The 11,044-nt window shown below is 31.9% G+C and overlaps 1 protein-coding gene across 1 annotated transcript; it reads right to left on the bottom strand.

Moving 5' to 3' along the window:
- Positions 1-10,083: 10,083 nt before the first annotated feature.
- On the bottom strand, positions 10,084-11,044 carry LOC129290095 (uncharacterized). The gene is made up of 2 exons (XM_054926800.1): positions 11,041-11,044; positions 10,084-10,847 (listed from the first exon to the last, which is right to left on the bottom strand). Exons 1-2 carry the CDS (start codon positions 11,042-11,044, stop codon positions 10,084-10,086), a joined length of 768 nt encoding a protein of 255 aa, XP_054782775.1.

The following is an 11,044-nucleotide window of genomic DNA, read 5'->3' as shown; positions in this document are numbered from 1 at the left end:
TCGAAATTTCTAACTTTAGTAATTTACAACTCAGATACTAAAATTTTGAGAAGGAGTTGCAATTATTTGTAGGGAAGTTACAAATTTTGATATATCAGTTGCAAATTACTAAAGCTATTTCCTATAATAACTTTTTTAAGAATTTAATAGTTGTTCCACTCCTTCAGTGATAATAATTTGTAACTCTTTCTTGAATTCAATAGTTTTTTATTTTACAATGCATGCTACACACTCAAAAAGTGCATATCTTCAAGTTGCAAATCTAAAATGAGTAGCTTCTCTTTTTGGTATTAGTCCTTGATTCAAGGCATTGGGATTAGGCCAAGTGCTTATATTTCTTTCATAGAACAAATAAATCACTAAAGAGCTCCTCCATTTCATTGATTTAGAGGATTGAAGTCCTGATAGCACCAAGTAGTGCACAACAGATGTCGGAACAAGTGGTTGCATCCCCCTACTACGATGACAGAGGAGGAGACGTTAGAAATAAGGGATCAAGGCATACTACTATTTTCAAAAAGGATGTATTCAAGTTCGAGACTTGGGAGCATGAGTTTCTGAGAGAACATCATAATAGTTGTGCACGATTAGAATTTTTTATAAGGGTAATTGAGTATTTTTACTTGTAAGTTATGATCAATGGAGGACCATAGGACTTATGTGGGGGTTTTTGAATCTCTTGGAATTTATCTTGAATAAATTGCTTCTTTTGGAACTTGATTGTCATTTTCCCATGAAAATTTTCCAAAAATTTATCTATTTTTTAAAGGAATCCCAAATTTGGCCGTTGGCATCCAAAAATGAATTTTATTGATATTTAAATCAAAGAATTAATTTACCTCAAAATTAAATTAAGTCAAATCAATATCTTCTATTTCTTTAATTTTTTAAACTTGTTATTGTTTTTATTCTTATTGTTTAGTAACAGGTTAAATATAAAATTATATATGTATTATTTTTATTTAATTATTATATTATCAGTTGGACTATCAGTTGAACCAATTAAACCATGAAAAACGAGACCTATTGATGTTTTGGATTCAATGTTTGATTTAATTTTTAAAATATTGGTTCAACTTACTTGAGTGTGGGTTAACATTAATATCCTGGCTATAGGATAGGTAAATTTTAATTTACTCCTTATACCTTAAAGTGGCAATCTTAATAGCCTCAAAAAATACAGCTCCCATAAAATATGGATGAGATGTTTAAATATTTTGAAATATGGTCCATTTATAAAATCAATTAGATATATTTTACTTTTTTATCCTCAGATTAAATTCATTATTAAAACATAATATATCTATTATAATTAATCCTTAACTAACTGAATCTTTCTTTTTTTTCCTCTAAATATAAAACTGCCAGTGCCTTTCTTCAATCTCCCTCTTTGTTTTTTCTAGGAACACTATGAAGAGGACATTAGATATTGAAAAAGAATCTTCATTTCTAGAAGTAGAAAACTAGGCCAAAATCTATTATTTATCATTAGATTTTAACCATCTCCACATCTCTTGGTAATATCAAATTTTTTTACTGACTGTGTTTTATTCATTTTAGACAAATGATTATGTATTTTTAGTGTTGTTGATTTGCGATACTACATCATTGATATATGTATGTATATCAATGATAAACAAGTTTATATCTGATTGTTTAGTTATGTTGATCTGCGTTAGCATATCAATGATATACAACAGTATATCAATAATATAGTATCGTGAATTAGTAACAAAAAACACATAATCATTTGCCCAAAACGGATCAAATACAGTCCACAAAAATTTTTGGACTTTTAGTTTATCATAGAGAGTCAAATACCTAAACTAATAAAATAAAAAATCATGAATCTGTGGCTTCATTTTCCTACTGACGTGCTCCATTCTATCGAGTACTGTCAATGTATCTCACCTCACATTTGTCTCTCATGATTGTAGCTGTCGGTTGCTCACATTGCTCTATTTATTCGTCTCTCTCGTGTCCAATTTTTGTATTCTCTCTTGCATTCATCTCTAAAAAAGCCATTTTAAACTATATATCTTGCATTCATTGAGTTCAATTCTAAATTTTTTGTTTTTTGAATCTTTTGGCATTTGCAAAAAGTATATATTAAAAGGAAAGTTTTGTAAATTAATTATAAACTAAATATTAAAAAGGCCATTTTTAAAATTTAAGAAATTATAAGCTATTCTTTTTCCTTGGTCTTATGATATAAGCTGTGTGCGCAAAAGCTCCTACTTTAAAATTCTTTTTCAAAGTTAATCCTTATCAGTTGTAATAATTAGTATGTTATTTTCCATAAATGGTAAATGTAAAAAATTTATATCCCCATTTAGATGACATGGTTAACAGAAAAATTAGCTAGACGCCACGTAGGACATTTATTTACCCATGCATGGGACCTCACACGTACTCTAGAGTAAAAGGACTCTTCAAAAAAAAAAAAAAGGATAATGACATTTAAAGCCCTTTAAAAAAATGTATCCCAATAAAGGCTTATATATTTTGCATAAGATATTGTCTTGTATATATATATATATATATATGTTGTCAAAAGTTAAACATTAAGTCGTAAAATTTATAAGGAAACCAATAAAAGAATAGGAGTTAAGATTCAACTTTTAATAAAAATTTATATGTGTTTTCACAAGAAAATATTAATTGTCATCCTCCCAAGAAAATATTTCCTCTGGCGAAGAGACTCTTACCTTTGTAATCTTGGATCCAGCTACAAAATATTGATGTAAAAAGTATGCTAGAGAATTTCCAGTCCCTAACAGCATTCCAACGCATGGACCCATAAATTTTCTCATCGATTCAGGCACTCCATGAAGCACCCAAGCTCTTTATTAGTCTACCTTCTGCGATCGAGCCCTTACATTAACCCTAGCTAACAGCAAATACTATGTCCAATTTAATCAAGTTATATGTGGTGGGTATGATTTCCTTGCTTGGGTCGTTTCTAATTAGAGACACCCTTTCACGTTCCACTTGCCAAGCCGCAATGCAGCAAACAGGGACTGAACAAAACATCCCTGCAGCGGTTCTCCAAATTAGTTTTACCAATTGTGTTCTTGATTGGATTGTTCTAACCACAGAAGCAACCACAGATTCGAGTACCGAAAAAACCATGATAGGAACATCAAAATAATTACCAATATTCTAATCCCAGAAAATAGAATATAAAATAAATGCAAATATAATGCTGGAGAATTTTCTAATCTATTATCTAAAATATTATAAAGATATATTTCTATTTATTATGTCATTATTGAGAGATATTATTTGATAATATATTGTTGTAAATAATCATTATTAGGTTGTCTCTTCCTTCTTGTATATTATTACCATCACAATAGTAATAGATGTGGCATTTTTCAATATTTTCTTATCTCTAATAGCTTTTATGGTAACAAAGCCATATATATATATATATATATATATATATTACAAAAAGTAAGTTTTGCAAGAGTGACAGCCTTCCTTAATGTTGCTATCCTCCATCTTGCATTAAGAGGTGTCATATTCAGATTAATATGCAACCATTTGAGAGAGAAGAGAGAAAGTCGATCATTTTTCCATCTTCACAAGATAGTTTCACTAAATTAGAGTTTGCAAATTCATTAACCATTGGATCATGCTGAAATTTCGTCAATAGATTCATAACATCTAATCCATCATTTGCATGGTTGGATCATCAATTATGTAACATCCCAAATATTTTTCCATGATTTATTAATCTAATGAAGGGTAATAATGTAAATTTAAGTATAGTTAGGCTTTAGAATAGTTAGAGATGACTAATAGGCTTATTAGGTTTGGCTTTAGCCTTTAGATTGGGTTTGAAAGTGAATTAGGTCACCTAGCCCCAAATTGCAGAGAGAAAATTGAAATTTGACCCACGGTGCATTATGCTACAACATAATGAATTTACATTATAGCATCATTTCCAAGATTATTTTTTTAAAAAAACACAAAAAAGAGTTCAAAACAAAGAGAGGCACCAAAAAACAGAGGAGGGGTTGATTGGAAAGAGTATTTTCTCTACTATGGCATCAACTTCTAGGCATTTTGGAGGTGATTAAAGCTTGATTTCACTTAGGTATGCGTTCCTTTTCTCTTCTTTTCTCTACACATTTTGGAAGTAAGATTTAAAGTTGTGAGTTGAAGACTTTTGGACCTAGGGCTATAGGTCTTAACCCATTAGTCTAAATGAGACTAATGAGAGTTGTTTAAGTATTTTACACATAATTTAGAAGTTTTTACAAAGTTATGAGCTTGGGTCATCCATTTAGACGAACCCTAGACCTCTAAATTGTGATTTTGCATTATTGGGTGTTCTATTAATGATTATTTAAGTTAATGGAAGCTAAATAGAGTTAATGAAAGTAAATAAAGTGTAAGAGATTGAAATTTTGGATAATTAAAGTGTTGATTAATGGAAGTTGGAAGAGTATTTATGATGATATTAATGATGATTGATATGATTAATTGTAGATTAATAATCTTGTACACCATTCAAGCTTTGGTATAGCTGTGAAGTATTTTTATTAAGGGATAAACCTTTAACCTTTCGAAGGTTTAAAGTTTGTGCATTTGTTTGTTAATTAATTATAGTCATTTATAATTGAATAAAAGATGAGTATGTTTTTGAATATATGAAATAATGCAAACTTTGGCATAAAGTTAATATTTAATGGTTTTGTTGTGAAAAAGAATTTGATTGCGTGAATTATTTCTTATGCTTTGTTTAAGCATGATTTGAAGAAAACATGGATTTAGAAAATGATGAAATTATGATAGGAGTGTAAAAGTAATGAGTATGATACGTGTATGCCATGTGGAGAACTTGATGAATAATTGCATATATTATGTATTAGACATGATTTCATTTCATGATATTGGAAATCCACATGGTAAGGCCACTATTCAAAGCTCAATGGTTTACCTCTTTATTTTATTGTCTTACTTGTTCTTTGAGGGACTGTTCCACTTGTTTGTTAAGGGAAACCTAACTAGTCTCTGTCAGTTCATAGAGAGACTAGCTTAGGAGTACAACACCTCATAGTTGTTAATATTAGGGAAAACCATGACTCATAAGTGACTTAGTAGCCTTGGCCGAGTAGCTCTCAAAAGTGAAAGGCTTGAATAGTCCTATGACAAGGACAAATCCCACTAAACAATCACTGATTTCATGTCAAAGGTATTAGAAAGATATAAGGTTGGCATTGATCATGCATATTATTATATGGCCACATGATTGTTATTTTTTTAGTCTTGTACATTTTATAAAGGGCACATGGTTGTTAGTGTTGTGACCCTTATATGCTAAATAATTTGATATCACATGATTATTAGTCTTGTGACTCTATGAATTTGGTGGTTTAATATGTGAATATGTTTCGTTTAAATATGACATTTGCATTACTATGATTAATTAACATGTGTTTGTATAGGCTAGATTAACTTTAGTTATTAAGTAGTTGTACTTACTTCTTTCTCTTTAATATTATAGGTACTAGCTCATTAGGACAAGATTAAGGGAAATAGTCAGAGGCTTAGGATTTCTATCCTAGATTTATAGGTCTCATTTATTTAAGAGTTGATGTATATAATTTATCTTAATAATGCCAACTATGAGATTGCATGTTTTTACTTACTTGCATTATTTGATTTATCTAAGTTGTGTATCTTGGGCCCTAGGTTGTATGTAAATTCAATGTAAAATTTAAATATGGCCAAAATACTTGTGCAAGTAAAGAGTAAGTATATTTGTGAATGATGATGATTTAGATATAGAATTACATGATTAAGAGTCTCTTGTCATTTTTTAGATTAAGGGATTGGGCATTAAAAATGTGTTGTGCATGTTATTGGAGTATTGTGGTGTGTTGCACAGATCTTATTGAGTCTATTAAGGGTGATCTATGAGTGGTTGTGAGCTTATGACATATGGTTGTGATTTTGGACACCCAAGTTATGTTTTGAAAACAAAAATGAGTAATTTTTTATTTTAGTGTCCAACTTTTGATTAATAAATGATTTGAATGCAAACTAGTACCATTAGCTAGAGCTTGAAGAAAACTTTCTGTAAACACCTAGATCTCCCCAATCAGATATCAAACAAAGAAATGGGCATGTTGGAAATTTGGCCAGAAAATCTGCCATGATAGCATGTGGGTTATGCATTTTAAGTCGTAATGTAAAATTTTATGCCATGGCATATTTTTCTAAAATCATTATTTTTGCTTTTTTGACCCAAATTTGATGTTATCTTATCTTGTATGATGTGCATGCTTTTATATACAAGTTTTTTTTTTAATTTTAGTTTATGAAATGATTTTATAACATTTTAAGTTTTGAAAACTTGAGATCCTATTTATGTAAAATTTTCAAACTTGGTAATTCATTTTAGTTAGTCTTGTGATTACCTCAATTGTGGAGTTAATTGTAGATTAGTAAGGGAAACTTTATAGATTCATTTCTTGGTGTGTAAGTTATTTTATTCGCACTACAACCTCTATGGAGCATGACCTTGTACTTATAGTTGGTTCCCTAATTTGTGCTGCTTTGTGATATTTGAATTTTTTTATTAATGCATTTTTTATTCTTTTCCTTAAAAATGGTAAAGTTAGAGATTGCTCAACCCATCTCCATTACATTAAATGGTTGCAATTACTATCTTTGGTTGGAAAAATATGATTTTCCTTAGTCTCCTTCAAGATCCTTCCCTGTTGCACTTGAGGTTTATTCTACTTTAGAATTCTTTCTGATTGAACTTGAATCTTTATTGAGCACACTTATCTCCTGTTTCTCTAGTCCATCTACTACCTTTTTCTACTTCAAATGGTAAATTTACTTGATATTTTGACTCTGCTAGTTGCAATCATATGATAGGTTAGGAAAATTTCTTCTCCTCTATGACATCTAACTCTACTAGCTATCCTGTACACATTGTTAATAATTCTCAAATTTTTGTTAGTCAAATTGGTACTGTCTCCTTGCCTTCCTTATCTATTCATAATATATATTTTGTTACTATCATTAGTTTCACCTTTTCTCTGTTAAACAACTTGCTAATATAGGTTATGATGTATTATTTAGCAAAGGTGGCTGTGTTGTGAGGGATTCTCAAGTAGGACAGGTTATTAGGACCAGGCATAAAGTTGGTCATATGTTTGAGCTCCCCTTGATGCACCTAGCTAAGGTCACTACTCTCACATTGTGTGCTACCTTTACATCCTCTTCTCCTAATTTCTCTATTGACTTATGGCATCGTCCTATTACTCACCCTTCTTTTAATAAATTGTGGGCTTTAATTTCTAGTAGTCTTTTAGGTCATGTTCATATTCAGTCTTTACAATGTATTTTTTGTCAAATTGCTAAACAACTCACTTTGTCTTTTCACAAAATTAATTCCATTACTATTTCTCCATTTGATTTGATTATTTATGATATTTAGGGTCTTGCACCTACTCCCTCTATAGGGGATCCTGATACTTTGTGATTTTTGTTGTTAACTTTTCTCATTTTACCTGGATCTATATCATGAAATATCTATTTGAGTTACCTAAACCTTATATCTAATTTGCTACTATGATTCACATTTAATATTCTAAAGTCATCCAAATTTTTTGTCATAATAATGCTTTGAAATATCGTGATTCTAAATTACTTAACTTTCTTAATTCTCAAGGCATTATTTCTTAGTATTCTTGACCATACACTTCTCAACAAAATGGTTGTGCTGAGCTTAAATACTATCATATTCTTGACTTTGTTAGAACATTACTCATTTCTTCTTCTTGTCTTGAACATTTTTAGGTGAATAAACTTTAAACTCTATCTTTTGCATCAATCATCTCTTGTCTCCTATCATTGATAACATTTCTCCTTTTGAGCGTCTCTATGGTTAACATCCTTATTATAGTCTTTTAAAAGTCTTTGCTTGTGCCTATGTTGTTCTTCTATCTCATGAGACAAAGAAAATTCAAGGTTATCATTGTTGTTTCCTTGGTTATGATTTTAAGCATAAAGTTATCATTGTTGTTTCCTTGGTTATGATTTTAAGCATAAAGTTATCATTGTTGGGATCCTTTCTCTTATCATATTCGCATTTCTCAGCATGTTTTCTTTTGAGAAATATCAAGTTTTCATCTTTGATCAATCTTTCGTTGCTCTCCTCATCTTTTTCACCTTCCATTTTTATATATATTTTTGCTGATCTTTTGCCTGATTATTCAGGTACAGACTCTTTTATTAAGCTCATTTCCATAACTGATACTGTGCCTACTCTAGATATGCCTATTATCACACCTATTACTCCTCTAGCACTAGTAATGATTACTGAGTCTATATCGTCCATAGACTCTCCGCCCAATCGTGTAAAAATCCTCCCTTTTTACCTTAATAATTACAATTATTTTTCCACCACTCTCTAGTTTTAGGAACACAAATCCTTTAAGGAAACATCTCATAATCCCTTTGGCAGCAAGTTATGGATGAGGAATTGCTAGCCCTAGAGAAAATAATACTTAAGATCTTGTTAATCTTCCTTTTGGTAAAACTTAGGTTAGGTGCCGATGGGTCCACAAGAATAAGACTAATTTTGATGGCTCTTTGAAGCAACATAAGGCCTGCTTGGTGGCCTAAGGATTATGAGGAAACTTTTGCACCTGTTGCTCGTACCTTCTAGCCATTATTGTTGTTAAGCACTGGCCTCTTCATCATATGGATTTTAAAAATGCATTTCTAAATCAAGATTTAGAAGAAGAAGTGTATATGAAGCCTCTACTTGGCTATCAACATCCGAAAGGCAAGGTCTATCATCTTCATCAAGCTTTACATAGGCTCAAACAAGTTCCTCTTGCATAGTTTGCTAAGTTTAGTAATATTACGCGTCAACTGGATTCACTTGTAATCCTCATAACTCGGCTCATTTTGTTCACTTTACTGCTAATTACGATATTGTTCTATTGCTATTGTATGTTGATGACATGATGATCAGGAGGAAAAGTTCAAGAAATCAAGACATATTAGGGCCAGCAATTTAAAATGAAGGATCCTGGCAAATTGAACTATTTTATTGGGCTTAAGGTCTATCATGGGGGTAATGGTATATATATCTCTCTCTCAAGTCAAGTATGCCATTGATTTGATATCTCAAGCTCACCTTTCTGATGAGAAGGTTGAAATCTATTGAACTGAATGTTTACTATACGTCTACTAAGAGTATCTTGTTGGATAATCCCACCCATTATTGCCAGCTAGTTAGGGCTTATCTATCTTGTTGTCACCTATCTTAACATTGCTTATGTAGTCCACATTGTCAACTAGTTTATGTTAGAGCCTTGCACAACTCATTATGCACGGTTCTTTAGATCATTTGGTGGTATTTTGTATCATGGGCTTCATTTCTATGCTAGCTTCTCTCTTGCACTACGAGCTTACTCTGCTGCTAATTGGAGTGGTGATCATGATGATCAACAATCTACGACTAGTTTCTATATCTTCTTCGGTCATTCTCTTATCTATGAGAGAAGTAAAAAGTAAATATTAGCCTCTCTCTCCAGTGATGAATCAAAATGCCATGCATTAGCAAACACTATTTTTGAGGTACTTTGTTAGTTGGTGAGTTGGGAGAATCTTAGAACTCTTCCACACACATTTATTGGGATAATCAAGTTGTAAACAAGATTGCTAATAATTATGTGTTTCATGAGTAAACCAAATACATTGAGATTGATTGCAACTTTACTTGACAGCATGTTGTTCAAGGCACCATCTGACTTGTTCTAATTTAAACCAAATATCAACCGACAGACTTATTTATAAAGTCTTTTCATCTAAGCAACTTTCAGTTTCTGATAAACAAACTCAAGTTGCTCTCTATTAAGTTATCTTGAGTTTGAGGGAGTATGTTATCTAGAATATTTTAAAAATATATTACTATTTATTATGCCATTATTGAAATATATTATTTGATAAATATTGTTGTAAATAATCATTATTAGGCTGTCTCTTTCTCGTTGTATATATTGTACTTATCACAATAGCAATAGACATGACATTTTCCAATATTCCCTAGTCTCTCTTATCTCTAATAGCTTTTATTATCCCTGATAGCATTTCAATGCTCAGCTCCACAAATGTTTTCATTGATTCAGGCGCTCGATCCTGCACAAAAGTCTTCATTTCATGTTCATTAAATCCTTCCATTAGCCTTAGTAGGAAATATTGTGGAGTTAAAACCACGATGTTTAGGGAAATAATTTTCTTATCTGGCTGTTCTCTAGACAAGGACAGCCGATGCCATTCCACTAGCCAAGCCGCAATACAGCAAAGTACTGAACACAACATCCCGACAGTTGTGCTCCAAATTGGTTTCACCTTTTCTCTTATCCTTGGTGATTGGATTATATTTCTAACCACATAAGCAATAACAAACTTAAGTGCAAAGAAATCCACCAGAGCAAGGTGAGAATTTGCAGAACAAAGTGTTACCAGAAGCAGGAACCAAGGTGTAGGCGAAGAAGGTGAGCCCAGGGGTAAACTGAAATCAAGGCTCTTCACGTCACTCACTTGCTCTGCCGTACAAACCTCTTCTTCGTTCCCTTCTCTCTCTCCCCTTTCACCATTGGAATTGTTCTTTACAGCGGCCTTATCCAAGACGAGAAAAATGATGGGTGACGACTGGCGACGCAACAAGAGAACCTTATTATCATCTTCTCTTTGACAAAAAGGGCTCTTCTGAATAACCCGCTTTTGAAGAAGGGCATGGCAACCTACGTTTCTTAATAGCTTCCTTAAAGACCCTATAAATGGTAGTGAGAGGACTTCCTGGTGGCCTGTCTTCAGGGTAGTAGCAGAAAATCCCAGAGAAGAAAAATAAATACGTAGTCAATGGTCCAATTTCCGTTTTCATGGATTCCAACTCATCTATATATATATATATATATATTTTGTTATTTTTATGCCAAACGCAACAAGTACTATCGCGAAAATCACCACACCAAGGTTAAAAGTTGACGAGGCGCAAACCCAT

The sequence above is a fragment of the Prosopis cineraria genome, unplaced genomic scaffold (assembly GCF_029017545.1).
Source record: "Prosopis cineraria cultivar Desert tree isolate PC_DT_omini unplaced genomic scaffold, ASM2901754v1 PC13, whole genome shotgun sequence".
Classification (NCBI taxonomy): domain Eukaryota; kingdom Viridiplantae; phylum Streptophyta; class Magnoliopsida; order Fabales; family Fabaceae; genus Prosopis; species Prosopis cineraria.
Note: the sequence above shows the minus strand (reverse complement) of the source record. Positions and strands in the feature narration are given on the sequence as shown.